General features: G+C 50.2%; 1 protein-coding gene across 7 annotated transcripts in view; it reads right to left on the reverse strand.

The window, feature by feature from the left end:
• Positions 1 to 26,283, reverse strand: part of LOC112205025 (uncharacterized) — a 47,516-nt gene extending 21,233 nt beyond the window's left edge. For 2 of the 7 annotated variants that reach the window (XR_010148210.1, XR_010148211.1), the window contains exons 1-3: positions 6,651 to 7,002; positions 5,890 to 6,041; positions 789 to 1,022 (exon numbers count right to left, since the gene is read on the reverse strand). Coding sequence is in view for 3 of the 7 variants with exons in the window: in XM_054664743.2 (XP_054520718.1) it covers positions 789 to 1,022; positions 3,039 to 3,246; positions 3,383 to 3,509; positions 3,804 to 3,846 (612 nt within the window). In the remaining 4 variants the exon portion in view is untranslated. Of the gene's footprint in view, positions 1 to 788; positions 1,023 to 3,038; positions 3,247 to 3,382; positions 3,510 to 3,803; positions 4,143 to 5,889; positions 7,248 to 25,613 lie in introns of those variants that run through there. The other 5 variants (XM_054664743.2, XM_063786160.1, XM_063786159.1 and 2 more) reach the window with 5 other exon arrangements.
• Positions 26,284 to 26,802: the final 519 nt, after the last annotated feature.

Consider the following 26,802-nt stretch of genomic DNA (forward strand, 5'->3'; position numbering starts at 1 on the left):
CACTCAAGGGAGCATGTGGCCCCTTAGTCAGGGCAGCAGGAAATGTGCAGCTGGAGGGGCCCAGGGGGCTTTTCTCCACCTCAGCCAGGTGTCACCAGGTCCCTCCTGCCCTAAGTCCATTGGCCAGGACTAGTCACAAGACTCTGCCCATCAGCAGGGGGGCGGGACGTATGTGGACAGAGGGAAGGTCAGGAGGGCGCCACACCTCCACCCATCCTCCTGCTTAGACCACACAGAGGGGTCTTAGAGGGCCTTTAATTTATGATCCTGTTTCTGAGATGAACACGAAGACCTCTCGGACACCAGAGCCCAGAGGACAGAGTGTGTTTGAGCAGCCTTGTGATCGAGATTGTTTCCCACCCAGGGGGCAAACGCACCCAGGAAAGCCCCCGCCGAATCCACTGAAAATGGAGAACCCACACCCCAGGGGAAGCTCAGAGCCTGCTCCACGGCTGGCGGCCAAATGCACACGGAGCCTCTGCTCAGTGTTACAAGGAAGGTTTTCACTGCACAGAAAACTCTCTTCTCTGGACTTGAGAAACAACCAAAGCAATGGCTCGTGGTGGATCCTAGCACCGTGAGGCCCAGGAGAGGGGAAGCTTCCAAAACCAGGGAGCAGGGCAGCGGCTGGAGGCGCTCGCATCCGCACCCGCTGCACAGCAAAGTGCCGCACATCTCAGGGGCGGAACGCGGGGCTTCCTTCCCAGGTGACTGCAGTTTGGCCGCGGTGGCTCAGATCTCAGTGGGGCTGGCTCAGGGGTCTGAGGGTCCAACGGGTGTCAGCTCACCTTGCGCCACTCAGATGAACAGTGCAGCAGCGGCAGTGTGGCTGGCTCTGCTCCCGCACCGCGCGTCCTCCCTGGTCCCACAGGCAGCCAGGCAGGTCCCCCTGTGCTGATGGCAGAGGCGCAGGGAGTGAGCCTCGGTGAGGAGCTCCCTGGAGCCCGGGCAGCGCCTGTCCGCTGACGTTTCACTGGACAACGCAGGTGACATGGCTTTGATTGGAGCAGGATATTCCACACCTGGAGAGCGGGGCCAGGGAGAGAAAGAATATTTCAGGAAAATCATCTCATCTCCCCCAGAACACAGTAGGGTGTGGGCCTGGGGCTGCCAGGGCCATGGGCCGCCCCTCCCAGCACTCACAGCCGCACGCTTGCGTGTGTCCTCGGCTGGACCTGGAAGGCTGCACCCCCACGGCCCCAGCAGGGAGCATACCCAGTGATGCCTGTGCTACTGGATCCGCCACTGCCAAGGCCTCCCAGGGCAACCACAGCACGCGCCCAGCATTTGTGCCCATCCCTTGCCCCACGCTGCAGGGCCTGCCTCCTGGGGGCCTCTGAGCCTCTGAGCCCTGTGCTGCTCACGACGCTGAGAACGCTCCTGATCAGGAACGGACCCTGCCCGCACGCCCAGGGCCTCACCAGCTCAATCAGGCCATCCCCCCGACAACAGCTTCCAGGTGTGCCCTGCCTTCTGAACATAAAAGCTGATGAAAATCCCATCGCCCATTGGGAGTAAACGCCACGTGCATGGCTGCTCAGGAGGAGTCTGTAGGGAGAGAATCTTTCTTCCTTAATCTTCCGATAAGAGACCTATTTTCCCTACTGCAGTCGTGAGACACCCATAAGCAGTGATGCGGTGTTCCTGATGAGTTGTGAATTATCTCCTAAGTGTCTAGAAAGCGCCTCAGCCCACAGCAGCCTGCTGCCTTCAGAGGATGCACTAGAGAACGGTCTCCCCAGCTGCTGGCGGGAGTCCTGTTCCAGTGTGGTGAGGAGCCAGGGACATGGACACGGGAAGCCTGAGGGATTCTGCACCGTCCCCATCCCTTTCTGCTGGCCAGAACCACTCCCAGGCTCAAGCCCAAAGCCAAGGGCAGAGGGTGGGGGCTCCGCAGAGAGAGGTGAAGCCCTGGGGCCACGAGCTGGGTCTATCGCAGCTCCCACAGAGGGCTATTTACAGGTGGGGGTGAGAGAGGAGCGGGGACATCCCTGAGGGACACCTGGGGAGGAACAGGCCCTGCAAGGTGACTCCAGGTCAACCTCTTAGGAGGATACCATCTCCCAGGATCCCGGAGGCAACCACATATTTCTGAACAGGGCCAGATGGAAAGTAGAAAATATGAGGGGTAGATGAGACTAGAACTGTTTTCAAAGATACAGAAAAAGGAGGGATTAAACTCCAGGGACCCTCTCCATACTAGAATTCCTGAAGGAAATGCATAAAGAAGATAATTTGCTGAGAAGCAGTTTGAAATACAGTAAGTTACGGTGAGAAAAGAAAATGATGTATATGGTACAATATTAAATAATTATTAAATAATAATATCGACAGAGGAAATAAAACCAAACCCAGCTAGAAGACTATGTTAACAGCCTGTCAGCCAGAGGGCAATAGTTGAAATTAATAATCATAATTCAGAAAGAAGGCAGAGATGGCTATTAATGAAAGTGTAATGAATTAAACGCACTTGTCAAAAGGTAAGCGACAAGAGATGCAGAATGTCCATCCTAAAAACCAGTAGGGGAAGGAAAACAATGAAAAAAAAATTCTGAAGAAGACAAGTCCATGCTGTGCTACATTATCTTAGAAAACACAAACATCTCCGTGTTTCTGTGTGTGTTTAACATATCTCTGGAAGGTTCACAGAAGACGGGGTTGCCCACGGAGGGAACGTGGAGATTCCTGTCTAAGTGGTAGTTGTTAGAGAAAGAGGACATTCATTTAAAATCCCAGCATTCTTCCTGGTGAAAATTAATTTTAAAACCCATCATTTAAGAGAGTGGAAAAGTGTGGCTGTAAACTGAAGAACTAAAGGACATGCCAGGAGAGAATGTGGGCTTAGGGAGGAGTTCCCTTGAGCCGGGCGCTCCTGGGAATATCTAGAGGGGAGGGGACGCAGCCACGACAGAGGCGGAGGAGGAGTCGGGAGAGGAGACAGCGGTGCAGGGGAGGCAGGACGGGGCCAGCGGTGCTGCCAGGGCCTGCTCCTGCTCTCCCAGAGCTCCTGTTGTACCCGTGGTCACACTTTTCCATACCTCCCTGGAGCCAGATGGCCTGGGCTGTAGACAGGCGAAGGCCCCTGAGTGGTGTAGCCACGCCAAGATGTGCTTTAGGAAGGAAACTGCCCAAGCATTAAAGGGAAATGAGGTCACGGTGAACTTTGTCCCCTCTGGGCTTGAACAGAGAAGAGCATCTGTCCTGGGATGGAGGACGTGGATGGAGCAGGACCACGCAGCATGGCACCTGCAATGTCAGAGGGACCTGGGCAGGAACACCTGGCACAGCCATGTCATCTTGTTTGTGCCTCGGTTCATCCTCCCAGAGCCGACCCCTCCATCCCCAGGAGCGAACCCCACCCTCCCTATCATAATGCACTGACCAGGGCCAAATTGGTTTCATGAAAAGGAGACACCTGCAGGCAGAGCCCAGCGGACACTCAGTTGTCTGAAGTTGCCGCACCTGCTTCATTTTGCTTATCGAGCTACTCCTGATGCCCACAGCACTTTCTAACAAGAAATGAGCAGTGAATCCATGGAAACCAATGGGAACGGGATGTGGCAGGCATGATTTATAGTTTAGTTAATTCGAATAAGCAGAGAATCACACCTGCTGAGAGATTCGGAACCACAGCCTCCACGACACACGGCTCCTCTCAGCAGGAGTCCTTCCCAGCAAAGGCTCCCCCAACACACCCCGTTCCACATCACGGAGTGCCAGCCCCGGCCCAGCCCGGCCCATCCTTAGGGAGATGGACTCAGCAGGGCTGCCAGAGCCCACACCAGGGCTGCTCCCTCCCTCACCGTCCACAACCAGGGCCAACTCATCTTCACAGCTCGACCCCATGCTCTGGTCACTTTTCAGCCCAGTGACTGTTTCAAAGGCATCTGGCACAAGTCAGGAGAGTGCTGTGGAGTCAGTGGAGGCTCCCAGCCAATGAGAGCACCCTCTTCAGGTGAGCTCCTTCCCCCATGGGGGCCGCAGCATGGGGAGACCAGCTTCTCTGCATCAGCCCTGCATAAGCTCTGAGCTCTGCTGCTCCACGCCCCGCATAGCTGCTCTAGGGATGAGCATGGTGACATCTGGCTTCCGTGTCCGGGGAGCCTCTGGTCATCAGCAAAGTGAGGGGTGCACACGCAGCCCTGCGGTGAAGACAGGGGTGTGGCTGATAGGACCCCAGGGCATCTGGACTCCCACCTGTCAGCAGCAGAAGTGGACCTGCTCTGTGCACAAGGGAGCTGCCTTTGACCTGATTTTGGCAGTGATGGCGGTGACCACAGAGGTCAGGATTTACTGATTTAGAAAAGAAATGGCTGGGATTGCAAACCATGAGCTTTGTGGCCCTCCGGACCACAGGTGGCTGCAGACTTGGACTGAGAGGCCCCAGAGGCCAGGCAGGAGGGCTCCAGTCTGCCCCAGAACACATGAGTCCAGGCCTGGCTGCTGATCTCCTGATGGTTCCCCCAGCACTGTCTACCTCCCAGAAGCCTCGGTGTCCCCATCTAGATGAGGAGACAGGGGTCTGGACCTCAGAATCAACCAGGAAGGCTCCAGTGGAATGGTGGGAAATGGGAGTGACCCACCCATGCCTTCCCAGCGAGACTCCCAAGAGCCGCTGTGGATCTGGGACTGAAGTCCCCTGGGCAGGGCAGCTGTGGGCTGGGGCAGGGATGGGGGCTGGCCAGGGGGAAGAGGCACGTGGTAAGGATAGTGCCCTGGATGGGGGGATCAGGGCCACTTTGGGAACCAGCCGGGGCAACAGAAGCGTGTCCAGGTGATTTGGGCATGAAAAACAGGATCTGTGGGAAGAACCGAGGGGTCTGTGCAGGGATTTCATGTTCTGGCTCCACATCCTGCTCTGTGTCCGTGAACCCATGAGCACTGGGTCCCTTCCCCCAGAGTCCACCTGGCCTCAGCAGGAGGGAAGCAGGGGGCAGGTAGTGTGGAGACCTGAGCCACACTGACCACCCCCTACATATGTGCCCTCTCCAGGCACCCGAGGAGGGGCAGCTCCCCGCAGACAAGGGCTCCGCCTGGAGTGACAGCAGCTCTGCCTGGAGCATCCCTGACTCATCTGAAAAGCCACTGATGGGGCCCCACTCAGCGAGGAGGCCGACACTTAGCAGGGACAGGACAGGTGGACGGGGCGCCTGTCCGTGTCCCCATTTACGCCAATGGGAGCTCAGGCATGCACGGCCGCTCCCGGGCTCCTCACCCAGATATAGCCTCAGGACAGCAGGCCTGGGCTTCCCACTGAAGACCCCAAGGGGCAGCGAGCTGGTATAAGAGATAAGGGGAACATACATTTAACTCTTGGCTTTTTACAGTAGCTATTTGCCAAAATTAAAGGAAAAAAAGAATTTTCCTGGGACAGCCAAGGGTGAAACATCCAAGTGGGTTTAAAATCCTCAACATTCCAAGCTGAGAGGCCACGAGGTTCACCCAGGTTCACAGCAGAGCCCAGTAGAGCCACATCCTTCCCAACAGGAAATGCCTGTCCCTGTGAGATCAACTGCAAGATGCCCATAACCACGAGAGAGCGTTTTGCTTCCTTCTCTGCGCGAATCGGCTGCTCCTTCCATCTCACCAGCAGCAAGGTAACAGCAACACCTGAGTGAGTGCCCATGGGTCCCGGGGCTAAGCTGACTCCCCAGCATGGTCCCAGGAGGCAGGCGCCCTTATCCCCATTTTACAGATGAGGAGACTGAGGCTCAGCGAGGGTAGAAGGGTCCCCGATTCCCACACTCAGAACTGGTGGAGCCTGAGTCAGCCCGAGTCCATCTGACCCTGGAGCCCCCCTGCTCAGCCCTGGGCCCCGCCCACCAGGGCACAGCCAGTTTGTGAAGGATTTTAACAGAAAAGCCACAAATCTGATGTGAAGACGCCTACCTGAGAGACGGTGAGCAGAGGGGTGACCCGGGGCAGGGAGCAATGAAGCCCCTGGAGCAGGGCCCAGGGAGCCGGGCCGAGGCGAGTCTGGGAGGTGCATCAGCCTCTGGGACTCTTAGGAAGCTCCAACGGTGACACAGGCCGTCCCTCACCTGAAAATGCACAGGCCGCGTCACGTGGGAGGGAGGAGTGACTGTTTCTGAGAGCGAGGAGCCTCCTAGTGCACAGAATGGGTCAGCTGCTAAGCAAATGCTGCATTGGAGGCCTGGCCCTGTGTGACTCTGGGGAACATTCTGGCCGCCAGTGCACATCTGAAGCCAGCTCTCCCCTCCAGCTATTTGATCCAGGGCAGAAACTCATCACACCCAAGCCCAGAGGCCCCGAGGAAATCGACGGAAACCAGACTCATTTCCACGGTTCAGGAGCTTGTCACTGCTCCTGACCTGCTGCTGGGTCCTCCTGGGTGCTTCAGGCTGGAGCAAGGAGCACGGGCGGCTCCGGAGGCTCTGGAGGGGGAAGGAGCCACCCAGAGCCCGGGGAAGCAGGAGCAGCGTGAACAGTGACTTGGGGGTTATTTGTTGGGTGCCCTGCAGACTTGGCTCTGTAGGGAAACAAGCCCCAGAGATGCCCAGGTCCTGGTCCATGACAAACGCGCACTGTGTGTGTAAGTGGGAACCAGCCGGGACGCGCTAGGCTGCCCTGCGGTAACAAACATCCCCGATCCCAGCTGCTCACGAAGGGAAAGGCTCGCCCCCGCTCACGCTCTTCGTCCATTGTCCCTTGGCTGGGCGTCTCGTCCTCGCCATCTGCACTTCCTGCTGCTCAGAGGGAGGAAGAGAGAACGTGACGAATAACTCATGAAGTACTAAAGCTGCTGCCCAGAAGCCACGCCCCCCACTTCCTCTCCAGTTTTAGGGACAAAGGCAGTCGCATGGCCCAGCCTGATGTCAGTGGTGGGGAAGGTCCTCTGACACGGAGGGGCTGTGAGTGTTTATGAGCAGCCGTGCTGTGGGCTGTGCCAAGCGTTGTCTCTTCCCTCTCCCTGGTGAGCCCACGCCAGTGCATCTCTGCTGAGGGGGCCCTTCCTGCTCTTAGATTTGTCTTTTGGAAAAGGCTCCAGAACTCCTCAGGCAAGACCATGTGACTTCCCCAAGCCTAAGCCAATCAGGGCATTTATTCCACCAGCCACTGTGATTGGCTGAGGGATGGACATGTGACCCAATCCGACCCAGTGAGATCCAATGAGATGATTGCAGGGAATGCTGGGACTGAGGCAGGTGGCTTCCCAGTGGACCTGAAGCTGAAACAATGTGAGGTCCGGAGGGGCTGCAGCCATTTTACATCCATGAAGGAGGAGCCTGTCAGAGAAAGGAGTCAACGTGAAAGGAGCAAGGAGACAGTGGTGTGGGGAGAGAGGCATCGGGCCCTGATGGCGCCACGGAGCCTGAACCCAGTCTTGCAGGAGCCAGCTCTAGCCCTGGACTGTGCAGGAGCTTGAATCCGAAATCCCCTGGTTAAAGTTGGCTTTTCTGTCACTTGTATCCCAACGAGTTCCAGCTGCTCAGAGCACTTAGGGCCCTGTCTGGCCTTCCTCATGACACAAGACAGGGACAGGGGAAGGGTCCTCTGACACGGGGTGACCTCCTCCCAGGCTCGGGCCATGGACTAGCATGAGACTTCGGAGCTCAACCCTGGATTCTGATGGCCTGGAGTGAAGTCCGGCCTCTCCTCTTGCTCACTGTGCAACTTCTACCTCACTTTACTTATGTTCAATTCAGGAACATAACAGAACACACCTCATAGGGCTGCTGTGAAAATGCAGGGGATTAGACAAGTAAATTCCTGGTGCCTGTAAGGGGTCAAATAATGTCAGCCGGGCTGTCCCTATGTCCCCAATACCCAGCCCGGTGTCTGGAGTGGGAGCACCTCAGGACATGTGTGACAAGGGTGTGGGATGAGATCACATAAGGGCTGTAAACCCCCTGTGAGGAGGAGGATTCCAGAGGACAAGGGAGCAAGGGTCCCCTGGAAGGTGTAGGTCAGGAGCTGATGATCAAGGAATAGTGGGATGAAGATGGAAAGAGGGAGGTGGGGAAGAGAGGATTGTCCCACTGACCAGCCATGAGGACAGGTCTGAGGGGCTGGCCAGAGTCACAGTTGAGGATTGCCTATCACGAAGCACGTGTACAAGGACCATGGTGGCATGATATGGCATGATGTGTTATGACATATCACCCAGTGAGGGAGGGTGGTTGTGAAATATCATGGACTGCCTTCTCTCCTACTTCGTGAAAAAATTATTTGAATATCATTTCATTAAATTAAGACTGGAAGGAGAGCTATCAAAATACTACTAGTGAGAGTGAGTGACCAGATTTTTTCTTCTTCTATTTTAGGCAAAAAATTATCTAGTTTTAATTTCACCCTATCTGAACATATTCCCTTTGTAAATCTCCGAATAGTGCATATATATTTTTAAAAAGAGGGCTGGGCACCGAGGCTCATGCCTGCAATCCCAACACTTTTTGAGGCCAAAGCAGGATGATCTCTTGAGTCCAGGAGTTTGAGACCAGCCTGGGCAACATAGAGAGACTTCATCTCTAATAAAAATCAAAAAAATTAGCCAGGCATGGTAGCGTCTATAGTCCCAGCTACTTGGGAGGCTGAGGGGGAAGGACTGCTTCAGCCCAAAGGATGAAGGCTGCAGGGTGCCAGTATGGAGCCACTGCATTCTAGCCTGGGTGACAGAGTGAAACCGTATCTCAATAAAAACATTTTTAAATAAATTAAATAAAATTTAAAAAGCAAGTGAATCAACACACAATGAAAAATGACCTCACTTTCTCAAATAAATCAATGACATATAGAAAAGACATTTGGGAGGCCGAGATGGGTGGATCACCTGAGGTCAGGAGTTCGAGACCAGGCTGGCCAACATGGTGAAACTCTGTCTCTACTAAAAATACAAAAATTAGCCAGGTGTGGTGGCAGGTGCCTGTAATCCCAGCTACTCGGGAGGCTGAGGTGGGAGAATTGCTTGAACCGGGAGGTTGCAGTGAGCCGAAACCACACCGCTGCACTCCAGCCTGGGTGACAGAGTGAGACTCCATCTCAAAAAAAATAAAAATAAAAAATAAAGTAAAATAAAGAAAAAAAAAGAAAAGACATTTAGTAAAAGAAAGGAGGAAGGGGTGACTGTGATGATGATGACGATGATGATGGTAATGGTGATGGTAATGGTAGTGGTGATGGTAATGGTGCTGATGATGGTAATGGTGGTGATGATGGTAATGGTGATAGTGATGATGGTAATGGTGGTGATGATGGTAATGGTGATAGTGATGATGGTAATGGTGATAGTGATGATGGTAATGCTGGTGATGATGGTAATGGTGCTGATGATGGTAATGGTCATAGTGATGATGGTAATGGTGGTGATGATGGTAATGGTGGTGATGATGGTAATGGTCATAGTGATGATGGTAATGGTGGTGATGATGGTAATGGTGGTGATGATGGTAATGGTCATAGTGATGATGGTAATGGTGGTGATGATGGTAATGGTGGTGATGATGGTAATGGTGATAGTGATGATGGTAATGGTGGTAGTGATGATGGTAATGGTGGTGATGATGGTAATGGTGATAGTGATGATGGTAATGGTGGTAGTGATGATGGTAATGGTGATGATGGTAATGGTGATAGTGATGATGGTAATGGTGGTGATGATGGTAATGGTGATAGTGATGATGGTAATGGTGGTAGTGATGATGGTAATGGTGATAGTGATGATGGTAATGGTGGTGATGATGGTAATGGTGATAGTGATGATGGTAATGGTGGTGATGATGGTAATGGTGATGATGATGGTAATGGTGATGGTGATGATGGTAATGGTGATAGTGATGATGGTAATGGTGGTGATGATGGTAATGGTGGTGATGATGGTAATGGTGGTGATGATGGTAATGGTGATAGTGATGATGGTAATGGTGGTGATGATGGTAATGGTGATGGTGATGATGGTAATGGTGATGGTGATGATGGTAATGGTGATGGTGATGATGGTAATGATGGTGATGATGGTTATGGTGATGGTGATGATGGTTATGGTGGTGATGATGGTAATGGTGATGGTGATGATGGTAATGGTGATGGTGATGATGGTAATGGTGGTGATGATGGTAATGGTGGTGATGATGGTAATGGTGATAGTGATGATGGTAATGGTGGTGATGATGGTAGTGGTGATAGTGATGATGGTAATGGTGGTGATGATGGTAATGGTGGTGATGATGGTAATGGTGATAGTGATGATGGTAATGGTGGTGATGATGGTAATGGTGGTGATGATGGTAATGGTGATAGTGATGATGGTAATGGTGGTGATGATGGTAATGGTGGTGATGATGGTAATGGTGATAGTGATGATGGTAATGGTGGTGATGATGGTAATGGTGGTGATGATGGTAATGGTGATGGTGATGATGGTAATGGTGGTGATGATGGTAATGGTGGTGATGATGGTAATGGTGATAGTGATGATGGTAATGGTGGTGATGATGGTAATGGTGGTGATGATGGTAATGGTGATAGTGATGATGGTAATGGTGGTGATGATGGTAATGGTGATGGTGATGATGGTAATGGTGATGGTGATGATGGTAATGGTGGTGATGATGGTAATGGTGATGGTGATGATGGTAATGGTGATGGTGATGATGGTCATGGTGATGGTGATGATGGTAATGGTGATAGTGATGATGGTAATGGTGGTGATGATGGTAATGGTGGTGATGATGGTAATGGTGATAGTGATGATGGTAATGCTGGTGATGATGGTAATGGTGATGATGGTAATGGTGATAGTGATGATGGTAATGGTGGTGATGATGGTAATGGCAGTGATGATGGTAATGGTGGTGATGATGGTAATGGTGATAGTGATGATGGTAATGGTGGTGATGATGGTAATGGTGATAGTGATGATGGTAATGGTGGTGATGATGGTAATGGTGATAGTGATGATGGTAATGGTGGTGATGATGGTAATGGTGATGGTGATGATGGTAATGGTGATAGTGATGATGATAATGGTGGTGATGATGGTAATGGTGATAGTGATGATGATGGTGATGTTAATAGTGATGAAGGAGATCTTGATGATGACAAAGATAATGATGATGATGTTGACGGTAAATAACAGAATGATAATGAAGAGATTGACAATATAACAGTGACCATGACAATGACAATGGTGGGCAAGATGGTGATAATGAGGATGATGATGATAATGGTAATATTGGGGAATAACAAGGAGATCAGAATAAAATGCTTGAACTCCTCCCCCTTTGCCTTCCAGACCTCCATCCTCAACTCCATTCCCATCTATATCCTTTCATTTCCCCGAGGTAACAGAAAAACAGGGCATGCACTCGGCACCCACGTCCCATCCATGAACTCAGGCAACCTGCTCGCAAGCTAGAACCAATGTTGTACTAAGGCCTTACAGGGCTGTGGCAAGAGGCACAGGCTCTGGTTAAATTAGACTTGGGTGTGGATGCAGGCCCCACTATCAGCAGCTGAGCCTAGCTCCCGCCTCTGTAGAATGGGGATAATCATCATACCTTGCCACAGGATGACTAAATACATATCAGAGGATGCATAAAACACACTGAGTCAGCATCTGGCACACGTGCACACACACACACACACACACACCAGAGAAATGATGCTCACATGGCCTTCCCTCCCCTCCGCCTGTAATTCTTCCATCATGAATGTCAGTAGGGAACCACTGCAGATCCTGGAACAGGGGCTGTGCATGCTGCATCTTGTACATGTATTCCCTTCTCCCCTGCCCTGTAGAAAAGCACCCTTAACTTTTCACCCTCCCAGGACAGGGCAACAGCACCCACTGCCTGCATGACCAGGATCTGAGGAACTGACCACCCTCTGAGGATAGCTCCTCCCTTCTGAAGCCAGGGATACATCCCCATTAACCACAGGGAGGGCGTTCTCTGCTATAGACAGGGAGGGGACTGTTTATAGACTGAGAGTTCATGCTGGTTTATGTCATCAATAAAATGCTGCAATTACATAAAGCTATAATAAAGAAGCTATTAACCTTATTGTGTTGGAAAATTTTTCCAGCAATCTACTGAGGAGATTCGATAAAATCATACGCTGTCTGCCACTCATGTGACAAACATCACACTAGATAAGAGACATTCTGCCTTCAGGGAAATGGACACTATTTTATTTCTATTTAAAAACTAATTTTAATTACACAGAGATGCATGAACATATTCCTGGTCCACCATCTTGGGAAACTAATTTTCAGTTGTACACCCATGTAAGAACATTTTCCCCTCTAAAGCTAACACATAACTCCTCCAATCTAACCACACCTCACGAAACCCTTGTAACCTGTGGCCTCTGTGGCGAACCTCTGCCACCCTGTGCAGTGGTCTTACAAACACACTGATGCATGCACAGAAGCATATGACGCATCTGACAACACAACTGAGATCTATCTGCTGACATTTTGGCTGGGATGGCTGCCACTTTTCCACCCGACAAGGCCTCACTGGCAATGCTCTGGCTGTGATATTGGACCATAATTTTGCCAGAAGTTACTACTGGGGAAACTGGGTAAAAGTTGCAAAAGGTCCTGCATTACTTCTTACAACAGCACATGAATCTACAATTTTCTCAAAATCAAAGTTTGAATTGAATATATGTGATCTTTCATTGTTTACACATATATATTTGACTTGCCTGAAATGTATGCTTGGTTCATTGGGCCTGTGAGTCAGGCACAATCAAAACCCTGCATTCCCCTGGCCACAATTATAGAAACACAGATGGATGTGTGACCAAAACCAGACCTTTGGGAGACAAGGAAACTAAAATTTGAAACTCTGGTTTTGAAGGACTGGAGAAATCAAGCACCTCCCCTTCCAGCAGGGTTCCTGAGAGGCTGAGATGCAAGCCTCAGGACCTCTAGAAGGTATCTTGACACCACAGTGAGGGATTCTGTCTGAGGAAGCAGCCAATACAGAGGAAGCACAGTAAGAGGCAACAGGAGAAAATTACGGAGATCTCCTGGATCCAGCCATGCCTGAAGATAAACTATCCCTGAGTGGTTATTTGCATCAACAAACAATGGTGTTTAAGCCAATTCTAGAGATTTCTGCCACTTAGAAGTGAAAATAAATTCTCATTACACTGTTGCAGCTCATCACCAACATGAAGTAGAGCCAAGAGGTGTAAAGAGCCTTCAGAGACCTAAGTTGCTCTCCTGGATTCAGCCATGCCTGAAGCTGACATACCTATGGATTGTTATATGTCAAAAAACTTTCCTTCTTACTCAAGCCAATTTGAGTTGGGCTTTCCGTCACTTACAATGGAAAAACTCCTGATTACCCTGCTGTATCACAGTGATTTACACACAGTCAGCATCAGTGAATACTTGATGAATAATTGATGAATAAAAGAATGAATGCAAATGAACGTGTTTGACTACTGCAAGATGCACTCTTGCTGAGCACTCAAGCGGGGACAGAGAAAGGCTCTGGAAGGTCCCAGCAGATGCTATCTGCAGGTGGGAGGCTCGGGAGTGGTCTCCGGAGATGACATGTGAGCAGGGACTTCACAGAGGGGATGTTTCTATGGTGGGGACTCCAGACAAGCAGGCAGCAGGAGCGAAGGTGATGGGGCTGGCGTGGGGGACAGCAGGGAGTCTGGGCACCATGGCAGAGGGTGTGTGAGGATGAGAGGAGGAGGAAATGGGTGGGGTAGAGGCCTAAGTGTCCTGGTGAGGGGTACATCTGCACCACGGTCCAAGGAAAGAGGGGTCACTGCAGGTGCTTCACCATGAAGGGACAATGCAGGGATTTGCATGGAAAGCTGAGAAGGCAAAAGGCAGCTTGTGAGGTGAGGATCAGCCAGCACAGCAACCTGCCACTGACCCTGGGGTAGACCATGAGAGGGAGTAGGGTCCCCAGCTCAACAGGCCACAGCGGGGACTGAAGCCATGGGGGAGATGCAGCCACTGCAGAGGGAGGCGCCCTGGGTCCTCCTGCCCCCACCCTCCACCACAGCCCCCCACCGCTAATCCAGGCAGACACCAGCCCAGTCAGAGCCTGGGAAATGTGGCCTACCGGGGTGAGCCCAGAGACTCATGGGAAGGGGCATGAAGCGGCCTGAGGACAAGCAGGCCCAGGGCAGCCCCGATGTTCCTCCAGACCAACCCTGAGTCCAAGAGACTTCCAGAAGCCCCTCGTGGTGCTGCTCTGAAAACACCACGCTTCAGGAATGAGACAGTCGGCTCTTAGAGAAGCATCATTCCTCATCAGAGCAACAGGAAATGTAGTTAAATAACCAAAACTCAATCTATTTAGTCTAGACATAAATAATGAGATTTCATGGAATTCTAATTTCAAGTGTAATATATTACACAATTATTATCCCTCTAATGTGATTTTATTCCTTTGAAATGGATTCGTGGATAGATTTGGCCTGGGTATAAATCTGTGTTTATAGCTGGATCACGGGCACAGGCTGATGTCCCCTGTCTCTATGCCCAGTCCCCTGCTGCTGCACAAATGGCATGTATCACATTGTGCTAACCTGGGTCGCAGCAGGTAGCCTGCCCGCAATGTCCTGCCGAGGGCAAAAGTGCCTCCAGCAAACACACTGCCCATGGTCCTGCACTGGGCTCTAGCAGCCCCAGCTGAAAAGCCATTAGCATTTGATCCACATCGATCTGCGGCCCTCAGCAAGTGGGCCGAGTGACCCTCCCGGACAGAGGCTGGAACGCCTGCATTTCACCTGGCCTGGAGCCATGACACTCATTACAGGACCCATTCTCCAGAACCCCAAGGTCACGGGCTTGTGGATATTCAATTTCACTTTCAAGGTCTAGTGGTGAGTAAGGGACCAAAGTCAGGCAGGCTCGGCTCCTTCTTGCAGATCCAGGGAAATAAGAAAGGAGATGTTCTGGGGTGAAGTCACCCCACCCCTGCTTGTGTGTTTGTGGTTCTGTGCGCCTGTGTAGACGGTTGTTTCTGGGTTTGTGTGTGTGTGCATGTGTGTCTAAGTTTCACCTGCAGGTGTGTGTGTCTGGATCTTTTCACAGGTTTTGCGTGTTTGTCTTGTCAGAGATGTGTTTTCTCTGGATACGTGCTGGCCTGTCTCGCCCGTCTGCAGTCCAGCAGCAGGATGGATAAAGGATGAACCCGATCATCTCACTCCCTGGTCACATCCCTCCCATGGCTTCTGCATCATCGGGTTCTTTGCTGTAACCACAGAAGACCACCCATCCAGCTGCATTAAGCAGGAGTAGCTCATTACAGATCACACTTCTCTGACTCCCATTACACACAAATCCCCAGGGGTCTTGATAAAATGCAGACCCCGACTCAGCAAGTCTGGCTGGGATATGAGATGGTGCATTTCCAACAAGACCCAGAGGCAGCGAATTCCTTGGAGCCAGTGTGGACATCAGGAAGGTCCCGATGCTTCATGGGGGCAAAGACTCCATGGCTACAAATGTCCAGCCCACAACAAGGGCTGCTCCAAGGAAGGCCACTCAACCTGACCCCACAGGTCGCTCTACTGGCCCCAGGAGGGGACATCAACCTTCTTCCTTCCCACTCCCGCTGAGTCCACCGGCCCTGCCAGCCCCAGTGCCCACACAGGGATCCACACATCTGCCATCTTCCTCCAGTTCTTTTCCTGGGCAAAGGCTCATGGGAGGTTTCTGATTAGTTAAGCCTGAGTCACATGATGGGGCTCAGGTCACATGAGGGGCCTGGCTGCAAGGGATGCTGGGAAATAGAGTCTGGTTTCCCCCTTGGAACTGTGACAGACACCATGAGGGATGTGTGCCCATAGGAAGGGCGCTCACAGGGACCATTAGAGGCCATAAAACGCCCACGACAGCTTCACCCAAACCCTGAACTCAGAGAAGATGGGCCTGAACTCGGCCCATCCCAATGGCCTTGGTCTAGAATATTCTCCCCCCACATCTCTATGCAGGTCTTAGCCCAAATATCACCTTCTCAGAGAGCTTTCCTGACCATTCCAGTCATTTCAGAATATGATACCCAAATCCAAGGCTGCGGCCCTGAGAAAACTGCCCAGAAGTTTCCCCAATGCCCCACCCCCTTTCAACACAAAACTAAAATGACTTTCCTGGGCCAGCCCAGCGAGGCACGGCGACACCAGTGGATCTGGCCCATGGACGCTCCCAGTCATCTCCCATACAGAGGCAGGGGTCCTCCCAGAAGAAGCGTTCTGGAGATCAAGCGAGTTTGTGCTGCTGTGTCCACGTGCGCGGCTCCTTCAGAAGTCTGGTTTCTTTGCCAGTGCCTTCTCTGCTGGTGTGGTCAGCGTTCTTGGCCCCAGCATTCAACAAGAATCCACTGTCCATGCATGGCACTTTTAAAGGGTCTGCCCCTCAACCAACGCAAATGCTGTTGGCAATACAGGTGCCCAGGGTGGGGAGGAATCCTCAGGATTGGGGTCTGTGGGGTCTGTCTGCCTGCCTGCCTGCCTGAAGCAGGGTGAAGGAAATACTCCTCTGTATTTGAATGGCAAATCATTTCTCCATGCTCAAAAAAATGAGCCCAGTAATTCAGGGAAGGAAGGAAGATAGAGGCCAGTGGTGTTGGGCATGCTGGGGCTCTCAGCTGCTGCGTGTTGTGGGCGGGGCTGTGGTGAACACAGTGAGTCCATCCCCACAGCCACTCTCAGGAACAGCAGAACAACCATCTGACATCTCCTGCATGAACCGGAGACCTCTAGCTGGTGTGTCTCAGGCTCTGGCAGGATGTATCCAGGGGCCTGGAGACCCTCCGTGTGCAATGAACGGATCAGACTTGAAGAGCATGGACAGTGGGTGGAAGAGATGCCTGCTGGGACTGAGCCACAGTGGACACCTGGGGTGGTGCTGGATGCTAAGGGACTGCTGGGGGCTCCCCTCATCTGCCCATGCACTCACTCCCTTACTAGGTTTGGGTAAAGTGAGCCATGTCTCAATAATGTGGAGGGTGGAATGGATGGGGTTGGGGAGAGAAAGAGAAGGGAGTGGACAGAGGGGGAAGTCGCAGCATCACCCAGGCGAGTGGAGAGTAAGTCTGGAGACAAGTGGGAGCCATGAAGATGGAAGCCAGGGATAGGGAGGGGGAAGATGACGGCAGAGCTGTTGGTGATACGGCAGTCGGGTGCTGGGCAGGGAAGGGCATGGTCCCTTTAAATGATATGGAAGTGGGAAAGTGCTGGGTAGAGTGGGAAGAGGAGGGCATGGTCCCTGGCCCCATGGAACTAGGTGAGGACAGGCATTTCCTGCCCAAATGTTGCATTTCCCAAGACCACCCTGGCCTGCCATGCCCCCATCCTATGCCTATAAAAACCCAAGACCCTAGCAAGGCAGACACACAAGTGGCTGGACGTCGAGAGGAGCACATCATCAGCGGAGGAGCACACGGGTGGCTGGACGTCGAGAGGAACGCACTGACAGGCACCAGCAAGCCGCAGGCCAGCAACCGGCAGAATGATGTGGAGTTTGGCTGGGGCAGTTGGAGGACAGCCCAGACCCCAAGCGGCCCAACTCCAGGGGAAAATCATCTCCCTTCTGGCTCCCCCATCTGCTGAGAGCTACTTCCACTCAATAAAACCTTGCACTCATTCTCTAAGACCGTATGTGATTTGATTCTTCTGGTACACCAAGGCAAGAACCCTGGGATACAGAAAGCCCTCTGTCCTTGCGATAAGGCAGGGGTCTAACTGAGCTGGCTACCACGAGCCACCTACAGACAGCTAAACTAAAAGAGCGCCCTGAAACACATGCGCACTGGAGCTTCAGCTGTACACATTCACCCCTAGACACTGCCGTGGGGTTGGAGCCCCACAGTCTGCCTGACTGTATGCTACCCTAGAGGTTTGAGCAGCGGGGCACTGAAGAAGCGAGCACCCCTCATTGCACACCTGCGAGGGGAACAAGGGAACTTTTCCCATTTCACTGGAATGATGGAGGAGTCAGAGGTCACCCAGTGTTGAGCTTAACAGAATTAAAGGTCAAAGCATAAAGGACACACGAATCTCAGTTCTTTAAGTAAGACTCTCTCTTTCCTGCCTATGAGCTTCCTATCAGAATAGATGTCTCTTTAGTTGGTTGACTGAATAAAGTTGGGGAAAGTGGCGAATCATGAAAAAAATAAGATCTATACTTCTTAAAAATATTTTCACACAATGCATGGAAATGTACAATTGTTTGTCAATGTTTTCAGTATGGGTTTCGTAACTAGAGGTCTACTCACTTTCTCTTCCATCAACCACAGCCACGGTATGGTACTCAGGAATCAGAGTTTTAGAGGTTTTTGTTCGTGTTTTTCAACAAAGCAACTAAACCTATAATTCCAGTACAAAATCCTCCAGTAATTATACCTAGTTCTCTACAGTTGCTTCAACTACATTTAAGACAAAAGAATTTTTTTTAGTATGTCTGTTAAGTAAACCTACTGCTTTCAATTTAGGTTTCATAGAAATAACCCTATTTTGCCCTCTTATCTCATTGACATATGATGCTTTATTAAAGCACCTAAATTCAGTAACACACACAACCGGCATAAGCAAGTTAGGAATTAGGCACGCTGACTCCTGGCCAACCAGTACCTTCCCTGGTAGGAACAGATGTGGCTGGGAATGGAGAGGGACTGACCCCATACATGGTCACATGCCCTGGGCTGTGGTCAGCATGTGCAGAGGGAACAGAAAGTCAGTGTTGGGGGGTTGCTATGTGAATATCAACCAAGAAACCTTCCACTAAGTTATTATTATATGGTACACAGAGGGATCCTGCCACACTCATGTGATTAGTAAGTCCAAATGTATATACCCAAAAACACAGAGAGAGAGAGAGAGAGAGAATGTAATTTGAACTGTTCAGCTAATTCAAGTTGAGGAGCCCAATCCCCCAAATGGCGAGGAGCTGAGGGACGAGCCCAATCCCCCAAGTGGAGAGGAGCTGTCCCCTCATCTGTCTCTCCAGGGGGTGAACATCTCACCATTCAGAAGCTGGTCTTGATGTTTAAAATGAAGTTTTTCATTCAAAATGGCCCTACAAAAAGGAAGCTACTTCATCTGATACTGGACAGAAAACAATGCAATCTGCTCCAATGCCAGGCAATGGTGCCGTTTAAAGGCCCTGAGTGTAAACGTAATCCCTGAGTGATATATGGTTCAACTGCATTGTCCATATTTTTATAGCCCCCACATATTGTGTGTCACCATCCCACTGTGCCACATTCTGGGTATTAAGGACCCAACTTGGAGTGGGGCACACTTGTGTGGGAATCCTGGCTCTCTCCTTTGCCGGATGTGTGGCCTTTGTCAACTCTATACCCTCTCTGTGCCTTGGTTTCCTCAAGTAAAATGTGGATGATAACAGAACGTACCTCACTAGGCAAGGATTAGATGAGATAATCCATCTAAGGCCTTTAGCACGAGGCCTGCCACACAGTAGGTGCACAATAAATGCTGTGGTTATTAACTTCAAGTTCACAAGATGGACTCTGCAGTAAAGGATGCAGAAATGATTATTTAATTTGTCATGCCTTGTTCCAAGGCTTTTGTGAATAAAGCACTGCATTTGAAGGCTTTATCAAATACTTTCTCATCTTTCTTATTACTAGGACCCTGGATGCAAATATTTCTTCCTGTTGAATGTACATTTTTATTCCTCTCCTGGCTGCATTAACCTGTCTTTCTTATCACTCTGGTCCTAATGCTTCAACCTAGACTTTACAGGAATGACAGCGACAGGAACTATCATTGCATTTTTTCCTTTAGATTAAAATTGATTTTTTGATTTTATACAATCTTGCCTTTCACACATGCCTATGGGTTATTAACATTTAGTCAGAACATCTGTTTCATTTCTATACCCCATTTCCTCTGCCTACCAATTGGAAGAAAAATCTCCTGAGTTTTCCATCAACTCACTTTAGGTAATTTTTGATTTATCCCTGAGTGAGAGCTGAAATTGCTCAGCCTTCCCTAGTGTTCCCTCAAGCTCTTGTGTCAGCCAATAGCAGCTTTCTCTCACTCCTCTTTGCCTTCTCTTTCTCACACTCGCTCATACAAAGCAAACTTAACTGACCCCAAATGCAAAGGAACATCTCTCCAGGATCTCTGTCTTAGCTCAGGTTGCTATAAGAAAATATCACAGACTGGGTGGATAAGCAACAGAAATATATTCCTCGCAGTTCTGGAGGCCAGAAGTATGAGATCAGGGTGTCAGCAGGGTAAGGGCTCTACCAGGTTGCAGATAGCAGACTTCTCACCATCCCCTTGCACGGTGGAAACTTGCTGAGGTCTCTTTTAGAAGGGCACTAACCCCATTCATGAGGATGCCACCTGCAGGACCTCATCACTCCCCAAAAGGCCCCACCTCCTAATACCATCCCCGTGGTGGTGGTTAGGATTTTAACTTATGAATTTAAAGAGACACAAACATTCATTCCACTGCAGAACCTAATTTATAACACTGGGGAAAAGTCAAAATAAAATACCCTCCTCCCCCTGTATTCAGATGGTGCCGACTTCATCCTGCACCATCCCACTGTCTCTGCTCCCCAAGTTTCTGACATGTGAGCTGATTTGCAGGACTTGATCTTCCCACTGATGCTCATACCCAGCACCCAGGGGAGGGCCTGGCCCACAATCCACACTCAGGAAAGATCAGGTGAAAGAGTGAATGTCAGAGAAGTGGAGGACGGGCCCAGGTTCCCAGAACCATTCGGCCATGTCCTTGTCACAGACACAGACTGGTACACAGGCTCCAAATCATCATAAGAACTCAATGTGGGCTCTTTCCAGGAAGTCGTCACCTGCCACAGGTCACAGACAATGTTCTAGGATCCATACCAGAGCTGGTACAGCTGGTGATCACCAGGGAAGCTGAGAGAAATTACCCAACTACTCTATAAATAATGGTGTGTGATTCAGACCTGCCAGTGAAAGAAAAAATGACCCCCTCCCTGAGAACCTTTCAAAAATATCAGAAGATCACAGCAAGCAAAGCACAGTTTCTTAACAAAATCAATCTTTCAATGTATCATTTCACAGTTAGGACACAAAAAGCACAAACACAACATTCTCAATAGAAAATAAAAACACTTCAGCAGATTACACACTTTCCAACCTGTTTCTTTGCCCCAGCATTTCTAGGAAGTCATTCTGCTGATCCTCTGCCAAGTTTGCTAAGCAAATGGCAGCGTCAGCACTCTGCTAAGTGGGTAATTCGCTCTCAGGATTCCAGTTCACGGTGGTGGTTATTTGGGGCTGACTCACCCTGTTCTAGCTTTCAGGATACTGGTGAACACTGCCAACGTTCTCTCCTGGGCAGCTGGACGCATCCTTCTCAGCACATTTATTTCTATTCTCCATCCTAAGGTCAGCTCTCCCCACCCAATACCTTGCACATACACCCCTGGCCTCAGGTGGAGCTGCCTTCCAGTCTCTGCAAGCTGAAGGGCAGCTTTCCTTTACTTCCAGAACCATAACCACCTGTATTACATTCCCACTATGGCCCTAACAAATCACCACAAACTTAGTGGCTTAGACAACACAAATATATTTTCTTGCAGTTCTGTAAGTCAGAAGTCCGATGTGGACCTCACTGGACTAACATCAAGGTATCCACAGGCTGTTTTCCTTTTTGGAGCCCCTAGGGGAGGATCATTTGCTGGTGTACTCAGGTTGCTGGCAGAATTTCCTTGTGGTTATCGAACTGAGATCCCTGTTTCCTCGTTGGCTGGCTGGCTCAGGGCCTTCCCAACTTCTAGGGGCCATGTGCATGCCTTGGCACCCTCCTCTACCTTCCAGGCCAGCAATAGGGTGAGGTTCTCAAACAGTCTCTCTTGCTTCTGGCTCATCTCTCTGACCCAGCTGAGAAAGTTATCCTATTTTAGGGACTCACGTGATGACACTGGGCTCACCTAGACACGGGCTCACCTGGACACTGGGCTCACCTGGACAACCCAGGATGCTCTCCCTATCTCAAAGTCCAAACCCCTCATCGCATCTGCAAAGCCCTTTATCCTATGTGAGGCGACATATTTACAGGTTGCAGAGATTAGGGTCTGGGCATATTTGGGGGCCATTGTTCTGCCAAACACACCATGATGGACTTGAATCAAGGGTTGCTCAGAGCAGCAGCTGTGTGAGCTTGCCTAAGGACAGCCCAAAGCCAGGGTGAGAAGGGGGCTGCAGACTGAGCCCCAGGCTCTTCACCTTCCCACTCCTGCCTACCAACTGTGCTAATTTCACCTTTGACACATTCCATTAGAGAAAGAATTGCAGTATTTTAATTGTCTATTAACCAGAATACCTTTGACAATTCCCAGGCATGGTCAAAAGTAAAGTTGAAGAAATCCATTTACTAGTTAGAAACACACACTCTGCTAACTCACAAAGCACTGAAATAAATGTAACTAAATTCTGCAATCAATTCACCATCAGGTGCAAACCAAGCATGAAAATTTAATTCCTAAGAGGAATCTTTTAATAAAGTCATGTGTGACTGAAAATGAGGGGGCTAATGAAATTATTTTGGGGACAGTGTCTGGACATTTTACACACAAATGCTGCTCATTGGAAGTTATTGAATATTCCATTGCCAACAGATGATAGAAAGAGAGATTTTCTAATGCTATAAGGCAGGAATGAAAAGACCCACAGAAGGCATCTGCAGTTTGGGGCTACTGAAATGACGGATAAATATTCACAGCCCATCATCCTGGGGCTGCCAAGGAAGAATTTAGATAATGTGACTCTCGAGATTTTACTGGTATTTTCCCAATTCTGGAATGTTTTCCTTTTATAAAATCCATGATTCTACAGCAGTGCTGCCTTCATGGTCAGGCCAAAAACTGTAGACTTCATCCATTACCTCCCTCATCATCTCACGCCCCATGTCTAATTTCCTCTAGGTCCTACAAGGTCTGCCTCTAATATATGTCATCTTAGTTTTTGCCCTCCCAGGAACAGGCAGGCCTGGGACAAAGATTCAGGACGAGCAGTGTATTTGGTAGGTGACCCCAGGAAATACTGGTAAGAGACGGGAGAATGGGGCAGGATGAGGCGGCAGTTAGCAAAGAATTTGTTTCCAAGTGTTACCTCTGTGGCAACCAGAGCTTTATCCCACTGGGAAATCTGAAAATCCAGGTAGGACACAGGCCCCAGAGTCATCCTCCTCCCACGGATGAGGGAGTTGGGGTACTGATACACCAATTCCCATCAGTCATCGGGGGAGGCTGTTCCTGGAGGGTGTCAAATGCCAGCACTTTCTGTTTGTCATGCAAGTGAGGATGCAGCTGGAGGAAGGTTTGGAGAGTAATGGGCTATGTTCACAACCTTGATTGTGATGATGGTTTCATGGGTGTGTGCACGTGTCAAACCTTATCAAGCTTCATCAAACTTAATGTGCAGATTATTACATATCAATTACCCTTAATAAATGTGGTTTTGATAAAACCCCAAGGGATTCTCATGGGAATCAGAATAAAAACCCAAACCCTTTATTTCAGGCTGCTGCTCCTCATAGCACCTGGCCCCACCTACATTGCTTCCCACATCTCTAATGAAATTTTTTCTTCTCTCCACACTCCAGCCCAGGTCCCACCTTAGCTAGTTTGTTCTTGCCATTTGCTCTTCCTGCAATACTTCTCCCCAACACCTCAGCTTGACTGTGAACTCCCAGAAAGCTCCCCTTGACCATTCTTTCTAAATTAGCATTCATGTACATACACACACATAAAAACACAAACCCCTACACACTCACACATGTATACCTACAAACACCTCCACACTTACGGATACACACATACCCCTACAAATTCACATATATGCATACACACCTACTTACAAGTCCACACACACAAACTGCACTTAAGTTTGCACATAAACACACATCTACACACTTACACACACATGCACAGACACACACTACCTACCGCTACCCTGCATCACTGTCCTCAGAACACACATCACCACCTGGAATCATTGTGTCCATGATTCTGTTACTTGCTTATTGTCAGCCTCTGCCCCTATAACATTAACTCATCAGGGCAGGAACCGTGTCTGACCTGTTCAGTGTCTCATCCCCACTTTCCAGAACATTCCCCAGCATGTGGTAGGTGCTCAATGAATAGCTGTTGGATGATAAATGAGGCTTCAACAAGGTCCAGGAGTGTACCAGTGACCCCACACCCTGGGAATGAATGAGATGAACCACATCCATTCAATACCATCCTCATGGTTCCCACAGTGTCCTCCTTTTCCAATTCTTTGTACCCACCAATCACAGCCTCCCACTGATGACTGATGGGAATTGGTGTTATCAGTTACCCATGTTAACTTATAAATGTAGACACTGACCAGTGGCAGATGTACTAGTAGAGACCCATCCTATCTTCCCCATTAAATACAAGACCATGGCCAATTCTGGAACTTAGATTCTTCATCTTTAAACAGGGATAACATCATACCTGTCTTATAGGCCAGTGTGAGGATTCACGGAGACCAGGCAAGGCATATGAGTGCCTTGTCCTCCCGACACACAGCAAGCTCTCACCAATATGGGTCATTTTCACTCATCAGTCTGAGGCCTGTTCCTCAGAGCCTGTGGGGCAGATTTTCATGTGATCACTCTAGATAGGGAGTGTGCACCATCCCAGTGATTAATGGAAACCACTCATGTTAACTTATGAATGTAGTCACTGACCAGTGGCAGATGTGGAATGGTTCTGTGTAGAGTCTGAATGTGATTCTGAATATTGGTTTTATTTGATCTCTTCTGAATGTATTTCTACAGTGTATACCTTTAAATGTGTATGTCTTCTTTTAAATTCATACAGTGCCAACCAGTGTTACACGATTTGTTTTTCTAAGCTTTTAAATTAATGAAATAGTTGTGTACCTGCCCCCCAGTCTTACTGACCTAAGAACAGGTCTAACAGATTTAGGGAGTACACACTCTGAGCCTAAGATCCCCTGTTTATAAGTTGTGAACTCTCCACTCAGAAGTGATAACTCATTAGAGATGCTCTAACCCATGTTCATGAGCTTTGAAAAACCATCTGAGAGCCCAGAGGAGAGATTAGTGGACAACAACACTAGAATGAAACCCCAATTCTATGGCATAAACAGGAGAAATTGAAACAAAATATAAATAAAATATTTAAAAGTAGTTGGAAATGATAAGAATAAACAGAATGATAAGGAGAACAAATCAGAATTAATGAAACAGATGTACCAGGTGCAAATAAATGAACCCTAATCCTTGCAGAAGAGATTGTTATAGGGAATAAAGATGACAGCTCTGGGCCCTGGAATGCAAGACAACAGGACAACAGCTGGACCTGGGCAACAGACAAGCCAAATGTGACTGGAAAGGAATCTATGTCTGACTGCTGTCCAAGACTCTGCTGTTCTATTACAAGAGCTGCCTTTGGCTAATCCATGCAAAGCAAAGGTTTCAGGCAGTAACAAGCAATCCCCAAATCTCCAGGGCTTAAAAGGCCACTGTCAGTTTCTTCCCTATGCCATACACCCATGACAGATCACAGGTGCTCTCTGCTCACTGTAACCACTGCAGGGCCCCTGCTGCTGCTGCCCTCTGCGTGCCAGAGGGAGTGGGTTCTGGAGAGACTCACCACTCAAATCAAATGCTCTGGGATGGAAGTGACCCATGATGCCTCAATTCAACAGTCCCATTCTTCCAGGTGAGGGTGACTGACTCCAATACACGGGGGGGAAAACAGTCTCTCCAATGGGGCCACACTCTGCACAGTGGGGACAGAGGAGGGACCAGCAGCGTTGACTGGGGGTCTGGGACAGCTTCCAAGGAGCTCAGGTGAGAAGAGCCTTGAAGTTGAAGAGTATCTCAAGGAAGGCCCAGCCCCGGCTGTTTCTGGAGGCACATGGAGGTCTGGGTTCTGTGCAGGGTTCAGCCTTGGCCTTTGCAGGTTCCCGCTCCTTGACTGCTGATATGGATCGCCCCTCTCCCCCTGCACTGAGGGTGGACAGCAGAGCCGTGGGGTCTGAGCCCTTTCTCCACCGTGGGACAGACTTACAGCACAGGCGAGTGCTCCCTGCATCTGGACACAGCTGTGGGGCTGTTGTCGCCCCATCTTAGGCCTTGTTTCTAGGAGACGTTCCCACCGGAGGGAGTCTCTCGTCACTTTCCTCGGGTGATTCAGGAGCTCCGGGTGTCATTTAGTTGCATTGCTCATTCCCAGATCGAGCGGAAATCCCAGCCTGGAGTCTCCCACCAGCGCTCACGTGCGTATCTACAGCTCATACCTTGGGACGTCTGGGCGTGACGTCAGCTTCCGAGTTCACGAATCAGACAATTAGATTAAAAATTCAAATTCCACTTGGAACTCCCAGACCTCCGAAGCTCGGCGTGTTCTGCACTCAGTGGCCGCACAGTCCGGGTCCTGGCGCGGATGCACTGGGGCTGAACTCCTACTCCTGACAGCGCCGTCCAGAGAGGTGCGGCCCGCGGCGGGGCTGGGGGAGCTGGGGACCCGCGGGCCCAGAGGAGGCGCAGGACAAGGGGCGCCGAGACCCACCAGGACCGTCCCGGAGGCCTGAAGGCCGTGCCTGGTGCCCGGGCAGGTGTGAGGAGGCTGAGCCCCCGACAGCATCCTCTCTCTTCGTTCCCAGTCCCCACGTGGGGCCTTGGGGCACAGACTCCAGATACGCGGAGGGTCCCGCCCCCTCTTTCCAGGACCACCCGAGTTTCACTCAGGAGCCCGCCCACCCCTGGCTGGGACCCTGGGACCCCCACGGATGTCCTTGGTCTATGAAGCGGCCTCTAGCCCCGGGTGTGGTTGGAAA

This window comes from Pan troglodytes, chromosome 10 (assembly GCF_028858775.2).
Source record: "Pan troglodytes isolate AG18354 chromosome 10, NHGRI_mPanTro3-v2.0_pri, whole genome shotgun sequence".
Classification (NCBI taxonomy): Eukaryota; Metazoa; Chordata; class Mammalia; order Primates; family Hominidae; genus Pan; species Pan troglodytes.